General features: G+C 45.9%; 1 protein-coding gene across 5 annotated transcripts in view; it reads right to left on the bottom strand.

Annotated features, from left to right (window-relative positions):
- Nucleotides 1–27927, bottom strand: part of LBR (lamin B receptor) — an 806934-nt gene that overhangs the window by 576953 nt on the left and 202054 nt on the right. For all 5 annotated transcript variants that reach the window (XM_085610386.1, XM_085610387.1, XM_085610389.1 and 2 more), the window contains exon 3: nt 1721–2017. In XM_085610386.1, coding sequence (XP_085466512.1) covers nt 1721–2017 — 297 coding nt within the window. The remainder of the gene's footprint in view (nt 1–1720; nt 2018–27927) is intronic.

The raw sequence follows: 27927 nt of genomic DNA, 5'->3' as shown, positions 1-27927 counted from the left end.
CTTCTCCTTCCCCCTCAAATTATTCTTAAGCAGCCTCCTGGAACTCTCCTGCAGGCCATGCAACCGCATTTTATACCTGTCATCCTGTGACAGTGACTGCAGTCTTCAGAGTAATGATCTTTAGGAAGGCAGACCATACACAAATCTGGGGGACTCTGACTGGGCCTTCTTCTTGCCACAGGATGGCATAGTACAAAAGTTGAAGGCAACCTGACAGAAAAAATAAAAATTTGGTCCGAAAACGTTTATAACACCTTCCTCGTCCAGGAAGGATGCTAAGTGAGCAATTGGGCAAAGCTTTGAAAAGATGTCCAATGGGAAAATGGCTAGGCTCAGTGATTCAGGGTCCTGTTACCAGGAAGTGGACAAAACAAACTGACCTGTTACTTGTGGAGCATGATAGAACACAGGAGGAAGGCACAGTGCCAGATTTTGCTCATGTCTATGGCAGCCTATCTGTTAACACTGCCCTTCACATCTGGTTTTTACCATTTAAAAAAGCGAAAGATGTTTCTGGTCACATTTTGTGAATGCAGTCACTATTTGGTTTAACTGGCTTATTTTTTCAAATGAAAGTTTGGTCAAATTTAGCCTGCTAATAGGCTGCAAAGACATTTTTTTATACACTTAAGCATACGTTGCTAATGCAATACCTTGGCCATATTTATATATATATATATATATATATATATACACACACACACACACACACACACACACATATGTATCTCTGTATATTTATAAATATATATACACATATATGTACATATGTGTGTGTGTCTATATATATATTTTTTTATTTTTATTTTTTTTAAATACAGTGGTTCAGACTCCCACATGTAGGCGGGACAATTCGGTGGCCTATGACTATTGATATGGATCCACTGGAAGAAAACTGTGGAAATTGTTTTTTTCTTCAACTAAAGTTGATTTCACAGTAGATTGTATGAAAAATAAATCTTTAAATATCAGAGATGAAGAGGTTTTCTTTCTCTGCACATACAGCAGAAAATATGATCTATGGAATCCTCTAGACATCGAAGTCAGAGTGTCTGCACCTAATTATTTCTGGTACTGATCATACAATGGTGTACTTAATGTGATGCGAAATGAGGGCATTTTGGCTCTGATGGTTTTGTATTTCTACCAATGATTTCTAGCCTAATGACTTATAATAATTTAAGCATGTAAATTTATGAATTATCCAATGCAGACGATTGTGCCTTTTTTGCATAACTCAGTCAACCTCATGGGATAATGCGATTCTGCGAGAGGGTACCAAGCCAAATAATAAATTTGTAGTTCATTAAAATGAGTAAAAGACTTGGTAAAAGAAGAGTTTACTGTTATACATTTAGGCCAGTGTTTTTGAAGTTTGAATTTGGGCCTTTGTGAGCTACAAAGCAGGTTTCCTCTATGGCTAATAGGTTACTACACTTATCCATAATCATCTCAATCAAACACACAAAAATCCATGATTCCCTTTTACCTTAACCCCTTCAGTGCCCGCCCCTTTCCCCGCCCTGTGCCGGCCGTTGCATTAGCGGGCGGGGTCTATGACGAGCTGGACTCGTCATGGGCACAGCGCAACCGCGGCCCATGACGAGTCCAGCTCGTCATGGGCACTGAAGGGGTTAAAAACGTGCTTGTCTATTTTGCCATCATACGAACTAAACATCATCTGCATGCTTTTATAATACTAATAAATGACTTTTGTTACCAATGGTGTTAAGTTCATTTCCAAAATGTCTTCTTTTGTAATATCTTTTACGATATGTCCACTTTGGTATGTCGCACTATATGAAAGTACTGCTGGTTCATCGGATGAAGAGTTTTCGACAGGAGATCGACTTTTATCTGGTGAACGCCGCCTGCCTGGAGAACGCCGTGTACCAGGAGAAGGACGCCGACCTGGAGAAGGCCCTCTGCCAGGAGATCGCGATCTGGAGCGGCTTCCACTTCGAGACGGTGAGTTGGAAGCAGAACCTTTTTTCTTGTTCTTAAAAGTAGATATAGCCTGAAAGAAAAAAGGTACAGAAAACATTTCAAATACCTTAAGTTTTAAAGGATTAGCAGCTTGTATAACAATTGATCAAGGCCTTACTTTTGAAATCCCTTGGCACTGACCGTTTTACAAATAAACTAGCAAAATGACAGTTTGTTAACGGCTATAGACAAGACATAGCATAAAGGAACTTAATTTAAATTATTACTGTTTAGGTTGCAGTCAGTTAAAATATCCAAATAATACCAGTAACAATAATAAAAACTAAAGTACATAAATATGAGGTTCACTACATCACTAAGTGGGGGTGTCAAGTGCAATTTACATGGTACCTGTTGAAGAATTTTAGAAAGGTATTGCAGCTCAACAGTGTAAATCTGTAGTGTTACGTGTTTTATAGTATTTATTTAGTTACACACACATATATATATATTATATATGCCAAACAAGATTCTTACGATGCGAAGAACCGGAGGGACACAGCGGGGATGCCAGGAAAGGTATTTATTTCATCAATGGCATGATGCGTTTCGGACAAATGCCTTTTTCAAATGCCTACTGCAACACAGTTCCCTTCCCACCAGTCCACTTGAAATATCACTAATCGTTCTGCCATTGGTGGACACGGTGAACAACACTGTGTAGCTGCATCGGCAAACTACAGATCCCAAGATGCATCTCTTCTGGCAAATCGGGTAAGTATCTCCGTTGACTCCATCATATCTCTCATGAGTACTGGATAATCGAAGAACGTAACTCAACTGGATGGCGAGAGCACAACGTTGCTGTTAAAATCAATTCCCTTCCCGGGTCCCCAAGACCCCCAAACCGCATAAGTCCATGTCCAACTGCTCCTGGAACCGTAGATTCTGTGATCCAGAGTCCCTCCATGCAATCACGGACTGCTATTTGCAGAATATATATATCTATATATATAAAGGCAAAATACAGCTCTCACAGAAGAATCCATGAAAGAAGGCATGGACTCCAGGTAGTCAGGATACGGCATTTGTTTATTCTCACAGGTCACCCTCAGCCCATGAGACAAGAGAGACGTGGCATGTGATTATATATATATATATTATTATTATTTTTTTTCTAAACATAAGAAGAAAACTAGTCATTAACGGAATATACACGTACATGACATATTTCACATACACATAATTTTAGGATGTGGCACATCTTGACGAGTCCCTGGTCGAGGCTTCATATCGACAGACAATGCCTGAGTGGAGTTGGTTAGTACTGTGGTGGTAGTAATATGCTAAAAAAATCCTTTTTCACTAAGTAAAAAAAAGTGCATCATCTGTGTATGAGGCGACCGCGGGGTGATGATCGATATAGGCTGATCATAATAGGTAGGTTCTTGATAAGACAGCTCTTCTTTGTCACCTGAGTTATCTGCAATACATTTTATATCTAGATCATAATGCCCATCAGCTAGAGCGTCCCCATCTGATTGTTTACCATCCTTGTCAGAGATATTTGGTCCACCTCAGATTCGTGCTCTGAGAAAATAATCTCCATGGTCAGACTCAGATGACGATTCACCAAACAGCTGTGCTGGTGGTTTTCTTGTAATTCTAAATAGGGGCACCTAAGTCAACAACCGCAGAGAGGCACTTGTAGGTGTTTGATGTAAGGTTGTGTTAATGGCAGTAACTTAGGCATTAGGGGCATAAGTTGTTATTGCAGATGTGGTCATCATTGCCTGAGTGGTTAATACAGAGCTTTCCAAACTGTGTGTCCCGACACAGTACTGTGTCGCCTGCAAATGGTGGGTGTGTTGCGTGATCACACTGGTAGTTTACTTCTTTCAGCCTCACTTCCTTCCTGTAAATGCGTCCAGGAGAAATTAGCCCAGGAAATTAGCCCAGGAAGACGTCACAAGAAAGCTGCAATGTATCGCTACAGTGGCCAAAGGAAACAAGTGGTTGTTTTTAAAAAGGAAATGACTCCAAAAATACCATTATTCTTTGAGATAAAACGCGGTTTATAGAAAAATTGTAGCAGCCAGGCTCGTGTGAGTTCATTATGCACAGCACTGTTTTATGAGATTATCAGAAGAAAGAGCTGTTTTGAAGGTTTTGCTTTTTAAAATACACTAACTCACCAACAACGAATAATTTCAAAGTTGTATTGTCGGTCTTAAGAGATGCCAACTTCCAAATTTCCCCATAGGGCTTAATGTTAATGCACGACCTTTGACCCTAATACATTTCAAGAAATATGACAATAAATGTTGTTACAAGATGTGACATCACATGAGTTGTGTTTACATTTTACCCAGAGTATACAAGGGACGAGGCCACTTTATCCAAGCCCTGACCATTGCTGAAGTCACACCTTATGGTTAAAAAAGTGAAAAATGATAAAGGAAAGGGAGATGGAATTTTCTGCACAAAGAAAAACCTATTCTAAGTCAGGCAAGGTCTGACTAGGCCATTTGAGTTTCCCAACACCATGCCTTCTGCCTTAACTTGTCTCCAACTCTGTCCTATCTGAAGAACAATAAAGCAGGTTTTCTTTTTAACATTGCCAAATATTTGAGAATAAACCTTCTTGGAATCCAGTGTACTGTTTCAGTTGCTCTCTTTCCTTTTCTTTGCCTCTCGTACCCTAACAGCATACATACTCTGAAGCTTTTTTCAGGCAATCTGGGTTCTATATGAAGATAATAAATGAAAAGGGACGGTTAGGCTGAGGTAAGTGAAGGGTTACGGGTAGGGTTTAAGGGAGGGATCTGAACTCCAGTACACCGTCATGCTCAGCCGGGCACAGACCTTCATGCCCAACAGGCCTTTTGTAATAAAATGCCCTTCATTCATTCTGCCCACTCCAGGAAGGTTCTCAAGCTGCCCCAGAGGTGAGCGTGGGCTCTCTTTTATGTACATACTATGGGTTTTCAGAATCATCACTTCCTGATAAGAAGAACCCACTTACCAAGTTTTGGCAGTTAAACATGTGTTTTGTGGACTTCTCACTAGGAGGGTAGCTTTCAGCACCGCAGAAGACACAGTGCCACAGGGTTTGAAGTCACCTCTGTACTCCATACAATTATGGCTATATTTCACTCCCTCAGGTACAAGGACTTCAGTTCTTTGTTGCCTTATAATCCATGGCATCCTTTCTAAGTCTTCGCAAAGCTTGCAGGTGACATAGCAAGTTAGGGCAGAGAGGAGCCAACGAAGAGAGAGGATGATGAGAGCAGAACCAGAGAGGAAATAGGGGGACTCAGGATCAGGCAGAAGAAGGTGTTAGTGGGCTGCAGATGACCATGTGACAGTACATCAGTCCATTTGAGTAGAATTAGAGACTGGGCACAGGGCAAGCATAGGCGAGAAACAGGGGAAGAGGAGATCAGACCGAGAGGCGCGTGCAAGGGCAAATATAGGGGGCAAAGGGGATGCAGAGAGTACATAAAGGGGAAGTTGAGAGTAAGCACAGAGGTAAAGTGGACAGAGAGGGAGCGTAGGGTTGTGCCAGCACAGCAGGGGAGCATCCAGGTGCTCGAAATGTACAGTGAGCAGTTCAGTAGCATAGGGAGAAAAGTGGCAATGACAACAGCATCAGGTCGGGATGGCCTGTTTCCGGTCAGGTTAAAGACAAAATGTTTACATTATGTGGAGAATGCATGTGTGAAAGAATGGACTGAATTTGACAACAAGCATTAAAAATGCAATAGGTCTCGTCTTTGTCGAAGTTTGAGCATTTGTTGTATGCCTATGTATAGTGCTTACTTTATACATTGCATATATAGAGACGTTTATACACTTATGTAACCCACCTGCCAGGCACATTAAAATCCATCCTAAAGAAGCAGGTTAGGGCACTCTCTAAGGAAGAAGACATGAAAGAGCTGACTAGATCTAAAAGCAACATCGGATTCCTCATTACCTCCTACGAAGGTCGGCAATGGCAAGCATACCTTGACGCTGCACTAAATAAGTCCATCTTAAGGCAAATTCTAATAGCAAGGCTCATGGTATTGCCGATAGAAGACATCAACAGGCAATGGAAAACACTAGAGATGATTACCAACTGCAGACTATGTAACCAGCATGTTGAATCTATGGTACATTTGGTCTGTATATGCAATTGCCTAACACATGCACGTCGCACTTTCTTAAGACCATTGTTTTTTAAATATGGGACACGTAACTGCAAGGATGCTATGACTCTCTTGTTTAGTCTGGAGCTACCTATGGAACTAGCTGGGTTTGCTAAATTTGTGTATAAGGTAAAAGTCTGTCTAAATAACGCATCTCGTAACCTAGAATGTTAAGACTGCACCTCGGGCATGTCTAGACTTGATTTGTATGTTGAGACAAGACGCACTTAACACTTATTGAATCTATATTTTACTTCTTAAATAGGTCTTTGAATGTTCTGTCCACATGAATTTCTCTGTATCGTCACGCTCTTGCTCAGGGGGACAGATGCCCTGGTGCTATCTTAACTTGATATACGAGTTACTCTATTTTTTTTTTTTTAAATTGACGATTTTATTTTTTTTCTTTTAGAATTTACTGACTAGATTTGTAGTATTTAACTGTGTCTATTGTAGTAACTAAGTTTTTGTATATTGTATTGGAGATATTTTTGTAACAATTTTTGTTAATTGATACAATAAATTTTTTTACTTACTCACTTATGTGTGTGTATGTATATGTATATATATAAATGCATATATGTAAATGTTTATATGTGTAATTGCTAATGAATGGCATGCATTAATTATTTGCTTCTGTTATGTGCAAAGATCTTTCCATATAGATATATATATATATAGTAATATACTTATGTATGTATAGATTGACATATATGGATATATGTATGGTTACAGATATATCTAGGCGATTATATTAGTATTTGCTATTTATAGCTATGCAGGTTTATTTATATATATTGGTCTATATATTACTGAGTAATGTTTATGAGAGGAGCAAATATATAAATGCAGGTTGGGAAATATATATGTTTTGGGTTCTATATACTATTACCATTTGCTGCTAATGGTATTGTATAGCAAAGCAAATGGCTTTAACTTAATGAAAGGCGAGACCTATTGCATGTTTAATGCTTGTTTAGTGATCTCTTCCCAGATATGATGGTTGGTGGAGCTTGCCTCTGTGTTTTAGAGCATATGGAAGAAGATGACAACAGCTGTGCGCCTGGTGTGGGATTGCTTTCTTAGTCCAAACTCCAGCCTGATCTGGGTTGGTGAGGTGTCGGGGTAGCAGTAAGATGTGCCTATATAGTCAGGCTGTTGTATAGTGTCCAGGACCAGTGTGTGTCTGCCTTGAAGGGCCTCGCTTCCATATGCCAGGTTTGGGGCCACTTTTGCTCTGCCGATTTCTAGTATCGGAATGAACGAGTGCCCCCCATTCAAATTCTTAAATATGAGCAAGAGTCCAGGTGCAAGAGCAATATATTAGTCCCTCTCAGACGGACCTACCAATTTGCAAAAACAATTTCTGCGCAGGATGGAAGCGTTCTGGTATTGTTTTATGTGCTTTTAGTGGAACGTGATTCCTCCAGGTACTATTGATTGCAAGCATCACTTGCCGAGCTTCGAAAGAGGTGGAACGGGCTGTCAGAGGACCAGCTCACGGCTTGAAGGCCGAGGCAACTGACCTATTTACCACAGCCCTGAGGATAACGGCCTTTCCTCTCTCCTCTCACCTGACAGTGCCTACCTGCCCGGTATATGTATAGGCGCCAAATATCCGTTTAAACTTTTTTGGTAAATACAAGTCACGCGACTGAGTGCCAGTATCCAATTTAGAACGGAAATATTTGAACGGAAATATTTGTTTGTAGGTATGTGCCCACCACAGGCTATTAATTAGTAATCTGCAATACGCTGGTTATTATTCTTAGTATTATAATAATAATTAATTATGCAAAATAGTAATGCTAATAACCACAACAATTAATAAGTGCATCTACTATTACAAACGTAATAACATAAGAAGAGGAGCAACAGTAATATAACAATAGCAGCGCTATACTAACAGCACTTCTTATTGCTATTGTGGTAAATAAAAATACCGGACTGAATTTCATACGGGATCTTAAATAAAGTAAAATAGCTCAAAATAACAAGAGGCAGAATCCGTGGTATAAGAGGTTTTCTAATGGGCTTTATTCCATTCAAAATGGCCGACTCGAGTCGCGGCCTTCAGGTTCCGTCACCACGAGGGTTCAGGAAGTGAAGTACAATACTTTATTGACAGACATGCATTTTTATAATAACTGCATTACAATGAAACGAATGTAGAAGGCGTAACATTTGATAAGAAAAGTGACAAAACAGGTACGTAATCGAAACTAGGCGTAATAAGGAATAAAAGAAACATGATTGGTTAGAATTATCAGACATAGGTGGATCTATAAGATAATACTTGGCATAGATGCGCGCGCAGCAGCATGACGTGTAATTGACGTGCAACTAGGGGGTGAAGGGACTTGACATTTAGCTCTACATGTGGAGACGAGAAGTCTGGGGGTCAAGTCAACCTAATCCCAAATCATATCTAACATCCTATGTTTAAAGAACTATGTTATCCACAAGGAAGAGACTCTCGGACAGAATCTATTCTATACTGACTGTGTGCGTGTACAAGCGTCTAAGTGTCTATATGAGATGCGAGGGATAGAAAACTTTCCATGGCAACAGGGCTATGAATCACTTGCAGGAGGACGGAAAGGCTGAGTCCTTTGCTTGTGAGCTAAAGGAAATGTTTACCTAAATCACTAGACAGGAATGCATCGGCTGAAGAGCAAAATAGATAATTCGAAGGTGAAATACAACTTCTTGGCAGACAGGCGAAAACTGGCCGAGGCAGGCACCGTTAGCTGCACAGGGAGTAGGACAAAGTTCATGGATACAGATGCGAGCTCAAGCTGAAGCTGTCAGAGACAGAGAGCAGGGAAAGGCTTGAGGACAGAATCGGGCCTACTTGCCTGAACTGTAAAAATGAAGTAACTTAGCCATATAAAGTCGGTGGCCTTTCATACTTAGGAATCGAATATCCAGCCCTGTGATGGCGGATCTGACAGAGAACATGTCGACGGTAGACACACATATGTTTGCGTCTTAGAAACTGGAACTGGAGGGAACATACATGTACTTGTAACATGCATATAGAACCGTTGGGGTCCAAGATAGGGGACATAACTGATCAGGAAAATCCACATTTCCACATTCCCTCCTTGTCCCCTTCTTGCCCTTCACGAGACATCAATCTTCATCATTCCATTGATTTGCTCATGGAGCATCATTTCTTCTTCCTTCCGGCATTCTGAACGAGACCTGTGATATGGAATGCATGATGTGGCACACAGACCACAAATCGCTGGTCCACTTTGCAGGCATAAACAACAACTGAAGAGCATAAGAAGGCCAATACCTAGGAAGGATAAAACTCTCCATCCCCAGGCTGATATCACACTCCAAAACCACCCGGACCACGTCCAAGTGCCTGGATTTTCGTGTATCTGGCTTACAATCTTATGAAGGCGTGTTATAGCTTTATATACAGATGGCGAATTTTCTGGTATGAATATGCAGCAGCTGGATCCGATGACCCTGCAAGCTCCGCCCCTATCGGCCAGGATGACGTCAAGGACAAGACGATTCTGGAGAACAACAATTCTCATCACTGATTGTTCCTCTGTCAGATTGCCTAGGGCGGCTATAGTCTCGTTTACTACAGCTTCAAGAGTCTTGGTGAGTCTGCGTATCAGCTTACTATTTGATATTGTACCTATATAGGGAAAGATACCTTTATTGAAATCTACATACTTGTCCCATGCTGTCTCAGTATAATCGACAACTGGGAGATCTCTTCGCTCTCTATTGTGTACTAAATGAACATTTCGATAATAATCAGGGGGAGCTAGGAAAACAGGTGGCAAAAGGAATGCTATGTAACAGGTACCATCCCAATCTAGAGGCAGACGCATATATGCCGTCTGACCACATATGAAGTAAGAATGGCGAGAAGCTCTAAATGAAGATTTGCCTTGATCACTATATTCTACTGTAGTAACACATTTACTATGGCCCATATGTATGGAACCAACTTTTCTCACACATAATTCACCCTTTACTGGAAATACTGACATAGTGGGCAGAATTAGTTCAACTTCGGATTTGACATTCAAAATCATAAGATTAGGCGTAAAATTACCTAATTTATACACTTCATTTTCTAAATCAGTTCCTGTTCTACTGGGGTGACCCTCCTTATTAGGGTGACAGACTTTGAATAAAACTAGATTCAGATTTCCCCATATCCAATGTTGTTGATAAACTGCTGTGTCTGGGTCTATGGAATTTAATAAACTAAACCATGCTCCACAGGAGCCATTGTGTGTGAATGGATGTGGAAAGAAAGGCAGAACTCCTTTGTTATTCTGATAGGGAGGAAGTCGGCCACACACCCAACAATTGGTCGCATTACTAGTCTGATGGGAATGATGTAACATACTAATGAAGGTGTTATTGCGCAGCGCAAGTCTATAAGATAATTCATGTGGCGGTAGGTCACTAAAAGAATGTTCTGCAGCAACATTATAAACATGTCTAGAGATAGGATGATATATGTGCAAAATCACACTCGTAATAATTACTAAAATACTCAATAAAAACAAAATTAATAATGTCCTCATACAGTAGCTACGCAGTGATTTACAATACGCCTGTCGTTTCAACATTTCTCGGGTATTTTCTCTACTCAGGTCCAAGGGATACATGTCGGAGACAATTCAACCGCTTCACCTTGGAGAGGACTTAAACAATCAAATTGCTCGACTGTTTGGGCCTAAGCTTTAATTTATAGCACTGAGAGTCATTCTGTTCAACAAAAGGAAGTTTTGAATCAGTCTGTGAGGGAGTGCAGGGCACAGTGTCTATATCTGAAGGTAGTCCATGAAATTTTTTTATGTGACTTGAATGAATCCACCCTTTGCGTCCCTCGATCTTCACGGCTGTTCTTGTGGTCAACAGGACCAACTTGGGTGCTTTCCACCTGGGCTCCAGTTGATTTTTCCTGTCGAAATTTCTCACAAAGACAAGATTACCCGGAACAACGTCATGGGGTTTCGCCTCAGTGTTGTCGGGAAAGGCTGCAGCTACCTGTGAACGAGAAGATTGTAGTGCAGACATCAAGGAAGCCAAGTAATCTGTCAGCATGTTACAGTCAATGTCAGTTATTTTGCGTGGTATAGGCGTCCCCCACATATTCGGCGGTCTACCGAAGATCACCTCATACGGGGATAGCCCTGTTCTAGAGTGTGCTACCATTCTCATGTAAAAGAGTGCAACTGGTAATGCTACTATCCAGTCGACACCTTTCTCTCTACATATTTTGGACAGTCTGATTTTCAGTGTCTGGTTATGTCTTTCTACGAGACCTGCTGCCTCGGGGTGTCGGACACAGTGGAATTTCCACTGATATCCCAACAAGAGTGAGACATGTTTCATTAATTCGGATGAGAAAGGCTGACCGTTATCTGAATATACAACACGTGGTAAACCGTACCGTGGGAAGAATTCTCGAACTAGCTGCTTGGCAGTAGTCGGGGCAGTGTAATCTGATACGGGATACGCCTCTGTCCAACGGGAGAGAGCGCAGACAACTACGAGAACATATTTGAATCCTCGACAACGTTCCATCTGAATATAATCCATCTGGAGGACTTCAAAAGGATGGTCAGGAGGCTGAAATCCACCCTGCTCTACGGGAACACTCTTTCCTGGATTAAACTGACAACATATCATACAGGTACGAACTTTTTGTTTAGCTGCTGCTCGTAAATGTTTGTTGAACCAAATGTGCTGAATGCTGTCTAGCATAGCCTTCTCTCCTAAATGTGCTGGACTGTGAACTGTAGCTATAATGGCTTGAACCATGGAATCAGGGAGAAACCATACAGATTTCTCCTTCGTCATCCATCCTTGATCTGTCTGGATCCCTCCTAGTTCAGTCCACTTCTTTATTTCTTCTGCTGTGGCATGTGTCTGTATGTCAATTACGTCAAGTGTGGGATCCTTAATTGTCATACACTGTGTTGGTGTCTGAACTATTGGCTTTGTCATGTCTAATGTGCGATTCTGAGCAGTCTGTTTAGCTGTTCTGTCAGCTAAATCATTGCCTTGAGAAATGGTATCAGTAACCTTCGTGTGTGCTTTACATTTCATAATCGATATAGCAGTGGGTAGATGTATTGCGTCTAACAAAGCATGAATGAGGGGTCCGTGCTGAATGTGGGCACCATGGGAGGTTAAATAACCTCTCTCTCGCCACAGCACGCCGAAGTCGTGTACAACTCCGAATGCATAACGTGAGTCAGTGTATATATTAACTTTCTTATATGTGGCTTGAATACAGGCTTGTGTTAGGGCAATAAGTTCTGCTGCTTGGGCTGACAAAGTATCTATACAATTTGTCTCAATAACTTCAGTGTCTGTTGTGACTGCATACGCGGCCACTAAATCTCCTGTACTTGCTCTCATGCATGATCCGTCTACATACAACGTCAGGTCTGGATCTAACAATGGAACGTCTGTCAAGTCTTGTCTAGGTTTCGTCTTTATTTCAATGATTTCAACACAATCATGAGCTAGTGGGTCTGTTCCAATTACAGGTAATAGTGTAGCAGGATTCAATGTATTACACCGTCGGATCTCTATGTGTGGTTGAAACAATGTCAGTTCATAACCGGTAAGTCTTGCTATGGTCAAGTGTTGTGTTTGTGTTCGGTTCACAAGAACCTCTACTGCATGTGGTACTTGAACTGTCAATGGGTGTCCTAATACTATGGCATCGCTTTGTCTGATTGCTAAAGCTGTCGCTGCCACTGATTTCAGGCATGCAGGCAAAGCCTGAGCTACGGGATCTAATGTACTGGAAAAATAAGCACATGGCTTGCGTGATCCTGCTTGATCCTGAGTGAGTACTGACAAGGCAGTACCTTCGCGTTCTGTAACAAAGAGTGTAAAATGTTTGCTATAACATGGTGTTGCTAAAACAGGTGCTTGACATAAAGCTTCCTTTAGGCTTTCAAAAGCTTGTGTATGTTCCTGAGTCCAAGGGAGAACAGTCGATGTGGCTGCCTCCTGTGTGGTTAACTGAATGAGTGGTTTTGCTAGAAATGCGTACTGAGGGATCCACTGCCTACAATATGAAGTGAGGCCTATGAAAGCTCGCACCTCCTTTTGTGTCTGGGGTATTGACATGTTAGCAATTAACTGGATGCGATCTGGTGTAAGCTGCCTTCCCTCCTTGGACAGCGAGTGACCAAGATAAATAACTCGCTGAACACAGAATTGCAGCTTAGAAGGGGACACCTTGTGCCCCTTGTCGGCTAGGAAATGTAAAACTGTCAGAGAAGCTTTTTCACATTCTGACTCGCTTCTCGCGGTGATCAGCAGATCATCGACATATTGAAGCAGTGCAGTATTGACTGGCATGTGGATACTGTCAAGTTCTCGTTTCAATGCTTGGCTGTAGATGCTGGGGCTTTCTGTGAATCCTTGGGGAGCGCGTGAGAATTTAAAGCTGCGCCCATTTAAACTGAATCCGAACAAATATTGGCTTTCCGGATCTATTGGGACGCTGAAAAAGGCATTCTTGAGATCAATTACAGTAAAGAATGTTGCTTCGGAATCAATTGCTGTCAACAATGATGATATATCAGGGACCACAGGGAATTGTGGTACAATGCACTTGTTTAGTTCACGCAAATCAATAACCAATCGGTATACTGGTGGGGCAGTAGGATCAGTTCGTTTAAGAATCGGAATTATCGGTGAATTACATACATTGGAGTCTGTTTCTACAACTACTCCCTGGGCAATCAGCTCATCAATGATTTTCAGCAAAGCCACTACAGCATCATGCGGTAACTTGTATTGTCGCATTCGTGGTAGTACCACTCCTGCTTTCAATGTAACTCGATAGGGTGTAATGTTCATGCAGCCAACATCCGTAGGGCCTTGTGCCCATAGATGTACTGGTAAAGTCTGTAGTCGGGGATCCATGTCTCTAGACACATAGTGACCTTTAAAATCACGCAAAAACAACCTTACTCCTTCCGGAGAACAACATATTATGGCTCCTAGTGCTTTCAGAGTCTTAATTCCTAACAGATTTTCTGGGCATGATTTAGTAAGCAATAAATCTGTAGTTCGTGTCAAGGGTCCTATCGTAAGTGGTAGAGGCTGTGATACTTCATTAACAATAGGTTTTCCCGAAAAACCAAGGGAAATATTTTGAGAGCCTGAGAGGGGTGCCCCTGGAACTTCACTACGTTTTATTGTTGTTCGACTTGCCCCTGTATCGAGTAAGAATTTTCTATTTTGACCTAATAATTCACTATGTACATAAGGTCCTTCTTGATCTACAGGAATCTCGATAAGCGGTAAGTCAACTTCCCTCTCTAGGCTGGTTCATGCGTAACGCTGATACTCAGGGTATTCATACTGTGCAGTCTGATACATTTGTCGTGTTGTGGTTTGTGTGGCAGTAGCAGGCAACAGTGGTGCAGCTGGCACAAACTGTATGGGTTGCTGTGAGGCTGGCATGGACTGTTGCTGAACTGGCATGGACTGTCCATGCTGCATAGCTCCTTGTTCATTCTGATCTTGTCTAACTAATCGTGGTCTCTCTTTTGCAATACCTGTAGCTATATTACGTTTCAGGACTGGACAATCATGTACATAATGGCCTAGTTGTTTACAGTAATTGCAGGTTCCTTTTACAGGAACTGCAGAATCACCAGAATGTGTCACACCCTTTTTGTGACCATCTGCTGGTACTGTCTGAGAAACTAGCATTTTCATTTTTGTATCCTTCATGCGTCTATGCTCGTGTTCTTGTTCATCCCTAATTCTATTGTGATGATACTGTAACATTTGTAGCATTTGCGACGGAGTGTTACTTTGCCAGGTACTCTCGAATTTCAATATTCTATTCTTTACTGGAGGCAATGCATTTTCCACTAATTTTGTCACAAATAAATGTGGATATGAGTCACTACTTGCTTTTATACCACTATTTATACCAAAACATTTTTCAAATCGAGCATAATAATCGCTTGTGTCTTCATCTTGCTTTTGTTTACAGGCTGTGATTGCACCCCAATCTTCCTTTTTTGTAGTTAATAAACGTGGCAGTACCTGTACTAGTAAACCTGGTAACAGTTTAACTTTATCCCCGAGCCCTGAACCTGCAGCTCGGCCCCTTTCTTCCTCTGCTAATGCTGTCCAGTCTATCTTTTGGTCTCCTACTTCCCACTCTTTTTCTTTCAGTTTTTCATAAATGCCAGCAGGCAAAAGCACCTTTAATATCGTCATAATATCAGGAAAGGTGTACTCTCCCATCAGTAACATGTCTTTAATTTCTCGGTGGAAACCCGCTGGGTCTTTGTCATGACTAGGTACTACTTTTTTCATTTCTAATAATTCCATTTTTGATATGGGTGTGTAAACAAATACACGGTGAAACTCATTGTCTTCGCCTTTTATTGGGTGCACTTCTCGTAGGGGATTTTGTCTATCCATATAGTACGGCGCTCTTTCTCTGCGGGGCAGCGAGAGAGGATCCGGACTTACAAAAAGGACATACTGCTTACGTGACACTAATATCTCTTTAATTAGCTTGTTACTAGAACCTCTCCATCTGTTCGTGAGTAGTTCCGTTAATATATCAGGTAAAGGACCAGGGTCAGCATGTTGGCTCTTATATAATATGAGGAGTTGCTGAATCATATATATTCCAGCTAAACGTTGTTCATCTGTACTGAGATTAAAAAACGTGTGTGCTACGGTCTCATCACCGTATTTTTCAGGACTGTCAATCCAGTGAACGGCTGATCTGGCTAATTCTTGCTCATCCATGGAATCGAGGAGGTGGTAACCTCTTCGTTCTCGTAGTATTTTATCTGCGGCTTGAAACGAATGTTCAGGAGATTTCAGATTTATTACAGGCGTCGGATACGTTCTGCTATTATTTGGACATACAGAGTGTATGGGATCAGAAAAACATCTAGTATTTTCACAGGATCTTCCTCTGCCTACATAGGCTATGGTCTCTGACTGTCTTGCGGAATTCCCTGATTCGGACACTTCATCTTGCTCAAACTCGTCTGTTCCCAATCTTTCTTCATGAATACGCTCTATTTCTTTACGTATTTTTCGGCACATGGCTATTATACAATTTTGCTTATCGTGTCTCCCTTCTGATATATTCTGACTCCATCTTGTAAGAATAAGCATTGCATTCGGGTCTACCCCCGGACGATCTTGATTTCTGATTACACAGTTTATGAGGAAACGTAACAGTTCCCCCTGTATCTCTACTTTCTGGAATTCCATAGCTCTGTTAATACATCCTGGATCTCGTCCTGTTTGAACAAAATGATATATGTTATCTAGATGCGTAGTCATTCCTGGTAACCTTGCTAAATACTCTGCGGCTCGCCTGATACGTAATGATGCCAGGACCATTTCGTCCTCTTTACCAACCACTGGGTCATATCTACAATTTACAAGGAGTTCCTTAAGCGTACGTTCACTTACGAATTTAGGTGTACGTGAATGCGCTGACTCTTGAAAAACAAGTTTATTTATTCTGGGTGGTGTAAAGGTACTGCTAGCACCTCCCGTGGCCCCATCTGGGGCGTCGGGTGTGAATGGATTCGTTGAACGTGACACAGCAACTATGGGTGTCGATACCCCTATAGGATCGACTGCGGAGACAGATGCGGAAACAGATGTGCTTGCCGAAGCTTGTATCGGGACTTGCTGTTGCACGGGGACAGATACCTGATCCTGACGTTGAACCCCTCCGCCAGACGGTCTATGTGGTGTGGCGTTAGCATACTCCGGAGCTGTGTCGTCTAGATATGAGGAAAGAAAAACATCTTCTGCGGTTCTGGGATGCCCTTTTGGATGTACCTTAATTGGAAATAATGGGGGTGGCAAGTCTTTTGGCATCTCTGGAGCAGCCTTAGGTAGTCCTTCGGCTAGAAGGGGATACATACCATTCATAAGAGCATTTCTTTGTCTATTTACTTGTTCTGATTTCACTCGGATACCTTCCTTAATTAATAGATTTTCTTCAACTTTATTTGAACTTTCTTTACTCCTCTCTTCTTGTCTACGTGCTTTTTCTGTTCGTCTATGACATTCCTTACGCCATAACTCAACAGCGTCTTTCTGTGATTGTCTGACCTTTCTTTTCCATAACTCTTCCTCCACTTTCATGATGCATTCTGCATCCCAGGTTCCCGCTACGGGCCACCTTTGACTTTCCGGCAATCCCTTGGTATAATCTACCCATAGATCAAGAAACAATATGGCATCTAAGCCATGCTTATGGTACATAAAATGCCCTGGAGTGTCCCTAGGAGGAATAGGAACTGCTTCTTCAAGCACCCCTTTTCTGGTAGTAATCTGTCTTAACTTCGAGAAGAGCGGCATATTTACAACTGATCTGATACTTACTCTTGAATTTTCTTAATACGAAAAACACAATAAATGAACAGTGAACAATGAACAGTCATTCATACCACAATATGCAAGACATTTCTGAATACTTTAAACATTAAACATTAAACATTATAACAATGATCGACAATGATGACAGTCTGCCTAACTAATCACCACGCTGAATTCTTGACAATAACTGAATACTTCGGAATACTTGATATACTGCTAAACAGTACATATACACTGCTAAACAGTGCAGACCGGATTTGTGTACCCAAATCCGTCTTGACCGGCACAACCTATGTGCGCGTCAACACGCCTCCCCGGCGATGGTACTCACCGAGTAGCTCCTTGAAACGGAAGGCCTCAGAGAATGGACAGGACTCGATAACTGCGGACAGCGGACCCTCTGGACGTCGGGATTTCGGAAAACCTGGTGGGCCTCAGTATACCTCGGATCTTGCTCTCTCAGCTAGGCTCTGGTCGGGATACTTCGCACTTCTCACCGCCTCGTCTGGGTTGATCGCAGCCTCAGTCGCCCCCGCTTGACCGGAGGGAGCTTACAGGAAATCCTGCTGGTACGCGTTTATGGTCCGTCCAGCTGTGGCAGGAGACCGGGCCTGCAACGCACCGCCGGCGCGTGAGATGAGAAAGTGTCCCTGTTCGGGCGCCATTATGTGGTAAATAAAAATACCGGACTGAATTTCATACGGGATCTTAAATAAAGTAAAATAGCTCAAAATAACAAGAGGCAGAATCCGTGGTATAAGAGGTTTTCTAATGGGCTTTATTCCATTCAAAATGGCCGACTCGAGTCGCGGCCTTCAGGTTCCGTCACCACGAGGGTTCAGGAAGTGAAGTACAATACTTTATTGACAGACATGCATTTTTATAATAACTGCATTACAATGAAACGAATGTAGAAGGCGTAACATTTGATAAGAAAAGTGACAAAACAGGTACGTAATCGAAACTAGGCGTAATAAGGAATAAAAGAAACATGATTGGTTAGAATTATCAGACATAGGTGGATCTATAAGATAATACTTGGCATAGATGCGCGCGCAGCAGCATGACGTGTAATTGACGTGCAACTAGGGGGTGAAGGGACTTGACATTTAGCTCTACATGTGGAGACGAGAAGTCTGGGGGTCAAGTCAACCTAATCCCAAATCATATCTAACATCCTATGTTTAAAGAACTATGTTATCCACAAGGAAGAGACTCTCGGACAGAATCTATTCTATACTGACTGTGTGCGTGTACAAGCGTCTAAGTGTCTATATGAGATGCGAGGGATAGAAAACTTTCCATGGCAACAGGGCTATGAATCACTTGCAGGAGGACGGAAAGGCTGAGTCCTTTGCTTGTGAGCTAAAGGAAATGTTTACCTAAATCACTAGACAGGAATGCATCGGCTGAAGAGCAAAATAGATAATTCGAAGGTGAAATACAACTTCTTGGCAGACAGGCGAAAACTGGCCGAGGCAGGCACCGTTAGCTGCACAGGGAGTAGGACAAAGTTCATGGATACAGATGCGAGCTCAAGCTGAAGCTGTCAGAGACAGAGAGCAGGGAAAGGCTTGAGGACAGAATCGGGCCTACTTGCCTGAACTGTAAAAATGAAGTAACTTAGCCATATAAAGTCGGTGGCCTTTCATACTTAGGAATCGAATATCCAGCCCTGTGATGGCGGATCTGACAGAGAACATGTCGACGGTAGACACACATATGTTTGCGTCTTAGAAACTGGAACTGGAGGGAACATACATGTACTTGTAACATGCATATAGAACCGTTGGGGTCCAAGATAGGGGACATAACTGATCAGCATTTATATTAGCACTGCCATTCTCGCCATTACTTGAATATTATACCTCTGAACTGCCTTGCGATTTCCATAGCACTCCAAGAGGGTCACTGGTGCCTGCGTGTTCATCTGTAGGAAATAAATACCACCTGTTTCGCCGTTTGTGGAGAAACCGGTAGCGCATAAACTGAAGAACATCTGAAAACTGCACTCGGCGCTAAACCCCGTTTTTCTGATGTCTACGCACCGATGTGTGGGCTGAAGCAGTTTATGTCAGTGTTAGGAGCGGAGGCCGAGCCTGTCCTGCGGAATGTCACCAAGACTCTGCACCCGACCTAGCGGCGCGAACAGAAGCTGCGGTCCTGCCGCCTGTTTATCACAAGCCCCACGTATGGAGGCAGGAAGGGGAGGGGCGAGAGCGGGGCAGGGACGGCAAGATAGATAGATAGATAAATAGATAGATAGATGTGTTTGGGTTTAGAAATAAGAAAAGGAAAGAAAAATGGAAACCATAGAGGCATATGTGCTAGAAAAGGAAAGAAAAAAGGAAGAAACAGAAATTATGTAAACAGAAAAACGGGAAAACGAAAGAGAAAGCAAGAAAAACAAAGAGAAGGAAGAAAGAGGGATGGAGCAGCCAAAGTTCGTAGGGAGACTAGAGAGATTCCATGAGGGAAAGTAAGCGACAGAGAAAGGGCGAGTAAAGGGACTTACGAGGGAGGAGGGTTGGAGTACATATGAGAGGAGCTCTGAAGACAACACTTTTACAAAAGGAGCTAAACATATGGGCGCAGACTGCTTGAGAGCTTCTGACAGAAATAGATAGAGGGGAAGGCGGGTAGAAAAGAAAGGCTGAGAGGGATCAACAAAAGACAGATGGGAACAAGGAGGAAAAAGAGGAACAGGGTTGAGGAGAAAAAGAGGGCCCCCAAAAGTAGGCATGAAAGTGTGGAGCAAAAACACTCGAGAGGGAGAGAGAAAAAGAGGAACAGGGTTGAGGAGAAAAAAAAGAGAGAGATGAAGAAGAAAGCTGGGCGAAGACAACGTGAAAAAATAATTAATAGTGAGGAAGCCAGAGAGGAAGCCACTATACAGCAGAGAGGGGTAGGGAGAAGGGAGAGGAAAGAGTTCAACACAGACCAAATGAAAGAAAATATTTAAAAAAAGAGAAACGCGAAGAAGAGATGGCAAACAGAAATATTCGGTGCGGCAAGGAGAAATAGACCGCGCTGAAGAAAACAAGATCACACCGAAATATGGGTCATCGAGGAGCCCAGTGGCTCATCTGACATACAAAGAGCGCAGTTCATAGGCCACAGGTCATCTTTGGCCGGGAGCGGCATGCTACACCCACTCGCAGCTGCTGCACAGTTCTCCTCCCCCCACCCCCACCCTGTCTTCAGCCACTGGGCGCCATGACCCTGGGATCCACTCCCACGCATGCGTCACAACAGTAAGGATGATCACAGTATTGCGGCAGCTGTCGGGTGCCTGAAGACGACACAGCTCACAGTGTCGGTCTGCTCTATTGCAGCGCTGTTTCCTATCTTTCACTCCCCGGGGCAACCATATAATGTGGAGAAAAAGGAATATGCTACTTACCAGTATGCATCTGTTCTTGGCATGTAGAGCTGCAGATCTATACACTGTGCATAGATCGCCATCTGGTGTTGGGCCCGGATGTTTGCAGTTTGTTTTTCTTCTTGGACAGTCTTTGGAAGTCACGAGTTCGGTGACTCCTCCTTCGGTCCATACTGCGCATGGGCTTCGGCTCCATCCTCAGATTGTTTTTCGCCAGCAGGGAAAAGATGGAGCGTAGTGATAATAGTGAAGAAACCCATGTGTGTTGTATCTAAATAAGATAGCCTGGAACGGATACAGGTAGCCGGGGAGGCGGGTGGGCGTGTATAGACCTGCAGCTCTACATGCCAAGAACAGATGCATACTGATAAGTAGCATATTCCGTTCGAGGCATATCAGCTGCAGATTATACACTGTGCATAGATTATATAGCAGTACCCAACCCTAGCGGCGACCACCGGTATCCGTTGCAGTAGTTTGAAACAGTGTCTTTAGTACAGCCTGGCCCACACTAGCTTGTTGTTTGGAGTGCACATCTACACAGTAATGTTTTGTGAAGGTGTGCGGTGTTGACCATGTGGCTGCTTTGCAGATGTCATCTAAGGGTATGTTCCCTAGAAAAGCCATAGAAGCCCCTATCTTTCTTGTAGAGTGGGCTTTAGGTGGAACAGATAATGTTCTTTTTGCTTTGTGATAGCAAATTTGTATGCACTTTACAATCCACCTAGCTATCCCTGATTTTGAGATGGGGTTGCCTTTATGCAGTGGAGAGAAGGAGACGAACAACTGTTTAGTCTTTCTGAAAGGTTGCGTTCTTTGTATGTAGTACAGTAAAGCCCTTTTAACATCAAGTGTATGTAGAGCCCTTTCCGCAACAGATTGAGGTTGTGAGAAAAAAACACGGTAATTCCACCGATTGATTAAGATGGAAGGGGGAAATGACCTTGGGCAGAAATTTTGGATTTGTGCGAAGTATCACCTTGCTGTGATGTATCTGTAAAAAGGGTTCTTGTATAGTGAACGCTTGTATCTCACTAACCCTTCTAAGGGAAGTGATGGCTACGAGGAAAGCTGTTTTCCAAGTAAGGAACTGTAGAACAAGTTACTTACCTTCGGTAACGATGTATCTGTAAGAAACATTAGTTAGTTAGATTCCTCACCTTAGAATATCCCCAGGCGTCAGACTGGATCCGGAAGATTTTTCGTCAGCAATACCCCTTGCGCGTCGCTAGGCGTCGTCTGCGGCTCCGCGTCCATCGTTGGCGTCGTGCGCCGGAATGATGTCGTCGGAGTACTTAGACGCCGCCCTCGCGCGCTGACGTCAGTTCTTGTACATAGCTTTCCGCGCCAGGAACGCAGAGCCATGCAAAGACCGACACTGGTGCCAAAAATAAAATCTAGGGGCCTGAAAAGGATAACCTTAACCCTAGATGTCAGTTCGCAGAACGGGGAGGATGGGTGGGTCGGTGAGGAATCTAACTAACTAATGTTTCTTACAGATACATCGTTACCGAAGGTAAGTAACTTGTTCATCTGAAAGAAACACGTTAGTTAGATTCCTCACCTTAGAATAGATACCCAAGCAATACCATCCCCGGTGGTGGGTCTGCGAACCAAGATCACACCAGAAAGTCCTGGAGGACAGAACGGCCAAAGAAGCCATCCCTCCGGACTTGGCTGCCAAGGCAATAATGCCTGGAAAACGTGTGTAGCGAAGCCCACGTCGCCGCCTGACAGATGTCCTGCAAAGGGACACCCCGTCCCAAAGCAGTAGTAGCCGCTGTGGCCCGAGTGGAGTGGGCGCGCAGCCCAACAGGAGGGTCCTTTTTTGCCAAGGAGCAACAAATCTTGATGCACAAAACGACCCACCGAGTGATGGTCCGTTTGTGCACCGCTTTTCCCTTCTTAGCACCCACGTATCCAACGAAAAGTTGGTCGTCCACCCGGAACTGCTTTGTGCGGTCCAAATAAAAGGAGAGCGCACGTTTTGGGTCCAGACGGTGGAGCCTCTCTTCCTCTTTGGAAGGATGCGGAGGCGGAAAGAAGGTGGGCAAGGTGACAGACTGCCCAAGATGAAATGGAGTCACCACTTTCGGAAGAAAGGAGGGACGAGGCCGAAGGACAACCTTGTCCGGATGAACAGACAGAAAAGGAGGCTTTGAAGATAAAGCCTGGAGCTCACTCACCCGTCTAGCCGAGGTGATGGCTACCAGAAAAGCAGTCTTAAGAGTCAGAAGACGAAGAGGACAATTGTGAAGAGGCTCGAAGGGAGCGCACATCAGGAATGTCAAGACAAGATTCAAGTCCCACTGAGGCATTACAAAAGGGACAGGAGGGAACGTGTGAGTAATGCCTTTTAGAAAGCGTGTAACTACAGGGGACTTGAAAAGAGAAGGCTGATCAGGAAGCTGCAAGAAGGCAGAGATGGCAGCAAGATAACCTTTCAGGGTGCCCAGGGCAGAGCCCTGCCGGGCCAAAGAAAGAAGAAACAGTAGAACCTCAGAAAGAGGGGCGGAAAGGGGATCCACAGCCTTTGCTGTGCACCATGCCACAAATTTGTTCCACCGGCAGGCGTATACCGTCTTTGTGGAGGGACGCCTGGCTGCCAGAATGATATCACAGACTTCAGGAGGCAAGTCAAATGGCATCAACTGCCGCCGCTCAATCTTCACGCATGGAGGTGGAGGCTGGACAGGTTCGGGTGGAGGACCGTCCCCTGCTACTGCGACAGAAGATCCTCCCGAAGGGGCAGACGTATCGGAGGATCGGTCAACATACTGAGTAGCTCGGGATACCAGTACCTTCGTGCCCAATCCGGAGCCACCAAGATGACTTGGGCCCGGTCGTGCCTGATCTTCTTCAGCACTCTGGGCAGAAGTGGTATAGGGGGAAAGGCGTACAACAGACCGCAACTCCACTCGTGACGAAAAGCGTCGCCGAGCGAGTGCCGCCTTGGATATTCCAACGCGCAGAACTGCTGACATTGCGCGTTCTCTTCGGTGGCGAATAGATCTAACCAAGGCTCTCCCCACTGCTGAAAGAGACCTTGCGCCACTTCGGAGTTCAGACGCCATTCGTGATCCATCATGCACCGGCGGCTGAGTTCGTCCGCTCTGGCGTTCAGAGAGCCCGCCAGATGTTGAACCACTAGGGTGACGCCCTGGTGTTCCAGCCACGTCCAGAGGCGCAGAGCCTCCTGACAAAGGGTCCACGACCCCACCCCGCCCTGTTTGTTGCAATACCACATGGCGGTGGTGTTGTCCGTGAACACCTGCACGACACTGCCCCTGACAGAGGGAAGGAAGGCTTTCAGTGCAAGTCGGATCGCTCTCAACTCCAACAGGTTGATGTGGAGACGAGACTCCGCCGGAGACCAGAGGCCTCTGATCTCCGCCTCTCCCATATGGCCACCCCATCCCAGGAGGGACGCATCCGTCACTACGACATGCTCCGGTTGGGGAAGGGAGAGGCTTCTGCCCATGACCCAATCGCGGTCCGTGAGCCACCACTGCAACTGCTGTGCAGTGCCCTCCGAGATCAAGACATGGTCGGACAGGTTGCCGTGATGCTGGGCCCACTGAAACTTCAGGTCCCACTGCAGAGCCCGCATGCGCCGCCTGGCGTGATGCACTAGTAGGATGCAGGAGGCCATCAGCCCCAGAAGCCGCAACACTAGCCTGACCGAAACCCAGGATAGAGGCCGAAAGATGGGAATCAGGGCCTGAATATCCCGGACCCGCTGTTCCGGTGGATAGACCCGGAACTGCGCCGAATCGAGAACTGCTCCGATGAAGAGGAGCGTCTGAGAGGGACTCAAGTGTGACTTCGGCACGTTGATGGAAAATCCCAGCAAATGCAGGAGATCCGCCGTAGTCTGGAGGTGGGAGACGACTGTCTGGGGCGAGCCCGCCTTCAACAACCAGTCGTCGAGATAGGGGAGAACTGGAACCTCTGATCTGCGCAGATGAGCTGCGACCACCGCCATCACTTTCGTGAACACCCGAGGGGCACTGGTGAGGCCGAAGGGGAGCACGGTAAACTGAAAGTGCTCTTGGCCCACCGTGAACCGCAGGTAACGCCGGTGGGCCGGCAGGACGGGGATGTGAAAATATGCGTCCTGCAAGTCCAACGCTACCATCCAGTCTCCAGGGTCGAGGGCAGCCAGAACCTGAGCCAAAGTTAACATCTTGAACCTCTCCTTCCGGAGGAAGGCATTGACGTTCCGGAGGTCCAAGATAGGGCGTAGACCCCCTTTGCCCTTCTTGGGAACCAGAAAGTAGTGGGAATAACAACCACGACCTACTTCTGGGCTCGGAACGCGCTCGGCGGCCCCCTTGGCCAAGAGGGCCGAAACATCCTCGTGGAGAAGATTCAAATGATCCCCCGAGATACGGTGGTGCTGCGGTGGCATGGCTGGAGGGGTCGTCTCGAAGGGGAGGGAGTAGCCCCTTCGGATGAGTTGCAGCACCCACCTGTCCGATGTGATGGACCGCCAGTGGAGCAGGTGATGGCGAACTCTGCCGCCCACTGGCGTGGAATGGGCCTGAAAGCTCGGACTAGGAAGGCTTTGAGGCGGATGCTGCCGGGGTGGATGTGGGCTGACCTCGTCGTCCTCCAGAACCGCCTCGGCGGAAACCACGTCCGCGACCGCGCGCAGGTTGGTTCTGCGGCTGGTGGCTAGACGCACGTGAGGAGGCACCCCTTCCTTGGACACGAAAGGGGCGAAAGGCGGAAGTTTGCGACCGCGGGGCCGAGAGGCCCAAGGACTTGGCCGTAGCCCGGGAGTCCTTAAAGCGATTCAGCGCACTGTCCGCTTTCTCGCCAAAAAGGCGAGTGCCATCAAAGGGCATGTCCATGAGAGTGCTCTGGACATCGCCCGAAAATGACGTGGACCGCAGCCAGGCGTGACGTCTAAGCGCCACTGTGGTAGAAATGGCCCTACCCAGCAAATCCGTGGTGTCAAGCCCACATCGGATAGCATGTCGCGCTGCATCCCTCCCATCGGCCAGAGCCTGGGTAAGTCGTGTCCGGACCTCCTCCGGACACAGGGGCAGCGCGTCCTCCACCGCATCCCACAGAGAGTGGGAATAACGGTCCAAGAGACAAGCGGTGTTCAAAGACCGCAGGCCCAAACTAAGGGAGGAGAACAGCTTCTTGCCGAACTGTTCCAGTCTCTTGGAATCCCGGTCCGGCGGGGCGGTCGGGAAAGAGGATTGGGAGGTAGAGGCCTGGATAACCAGGCTCTCGGGGGTAGGGTGTTGGGACAGAAAACTGGGGTCGCCCGGAGCAGGGCGGTGGCGCCTGGCGACGTTCCTGTCCACAGGAGGGACTGTGGAGGGCTTGGACCAGGTGCCCTGCAGAACGTCAATGAGGGCCTCATTGAATTGCAGCAGAGGCTCAGTGGAGCTTGCTGCAGACTGAAGCACCTCAGTGAGGACGTTAGTCCTCACAGCCACGGCAGGCAGCTCGAGCCCAAGGGCTGCGGCCGCCTTGCGCAGCACCACAGAGAAAGCAGCGCCCTCCTCCGAAGCCACAGTCGGAGGAGAGACGAATCCAGTTTCCGGAGAGGTATCCAGGCCACTGGCCTCCCCCAGTTCATCTGCCCAGTCCTGTGACATTTGAGCCTGAGCGGCCATAGGATCCTCGGATCCCTCCCAGTTGTCCCCATCATCCGATTCCTGGTATACAGGAGGAAGGTACGGAGCCGGGCGGTAGACATAATGTGTCTCTAGCGGCGCAGAACGCGGCGTCCATCGACACCGTAGCGGCGCCGGGTCCGGAGTGGGACTGAACTGGGGCTCGACGTCGAGCGGAGTCGGCGTCGGGGGTGGCACCGGAGGAGGCGTGACGAGGTCGACCGGCGTCGGCAGGGACTCGGGAACGGGTCCCTCGGGCGCTTGCGGCGTCGAGGCCGGAGCCGTCGACGGCGCCGGGGCCGGAGCCACCGGCAGGCAAGGCAGCCCTGTCGGGTCCACGGGGCCCGAAGGCGCGCCAGCGGGCGTCGACGGCGGGGCCAGGCTCCTCATGGCCGAGAGGAAGGCACTGACCTCCGCCGGCGTCGCGTCAGTCCCAGGGACCGGCGGGTATGGGGACTTGCGCGGCGCCTGCGGCTCCGCCGGAGCCGCGGGGGTGGAACCACCCTGACCCTCGGCCGAGTTGCGCGACCGGCGAGGGGAGTCCGAAGAGCGGTGTCGCCTCTTGGACTTCTTGGAATGCTTCGACTTACCCGAAGACTTGGATCCCGACGACCGATGGTGACGTCGGCTGCGGCTCCGCGACCGATCCTTGGACCTCCTCCTGGACCGGGATCGAGAGGCGCGCGGAGCCGAGTGGCGAATCTCGAGAAGCTTACGGGACCGCTCCCGTCTAGCCTTCGAGGTCAGGCCCTTGCAGTCGGAACACGACTCCGCGTCGTGGTCGAGGCCCAAGCAGTAAAGGCACCGGCGGTGATGGTCCGTAACCGACATCAGGCGGCTACAGTCAGCACAGGCTTTAAAACCAGGCATCCTACCGGCACCGGAGTCGATTGACAAGATCAAAAAGGATCGAAAAAGTTAGTCAAAAAGTGACTAAAGGGGTAGCTCTCCCGGATCTGCGCTTACTGGCGCGGAAAAAAGAAGAACTGACGTCAGCGCGCGAGGGCGGCGTCTAAGTACTCCGACGACGTCATTCCGGCGCACGACGCCGACGACGGACGCGGAGCCGCAGACGACGCCTAGCGACGCGCAAGGGGTATTGCTGACGAAAAATCTTCCGGATCCAGTCTGACGCCTGGGGATATTCTAAGGTGAGGAATCTAACTAACGTGTTTCTTTCAGATGCTCACATTTATGCATTGGTTCGAAAGGCAGACCCATTAGCCTTGTAAGAACTACGTTGAGATTCCACACAGGTGAGGGTGGTGCCCTGGGTGGAATTACTCTTTTAAGGCCTTCCATGAAGGCTTTAATAGCAGGTACTCTGAAAAGTGATAAATGCTGTCTGTTTTGCAGGTAAGCTGCAATTGCTGCTAGGTGTAGACGGATG

The sequence above is a fragment of the Triturus cristatus genome, chromosome 6 (assembly GCF_964204655.1).
Source record: "Triturus cristatus chromosome 6, aTriCri1.1, whole genome shotgun sequence".
In the NCBI taxonomy this organism is placed as follows: domain Eukaryota; kingdom Metazoa; phylum Chordata; class Amphibia; order Caudata; family Salamandridae; genus Triturus; species Triturus cristatus.
The sequence above is the reverse complement of the archived record's forward strand: the minus strand, read 5'-3'. Positions and strand labels throughout refer to the sequence as shown.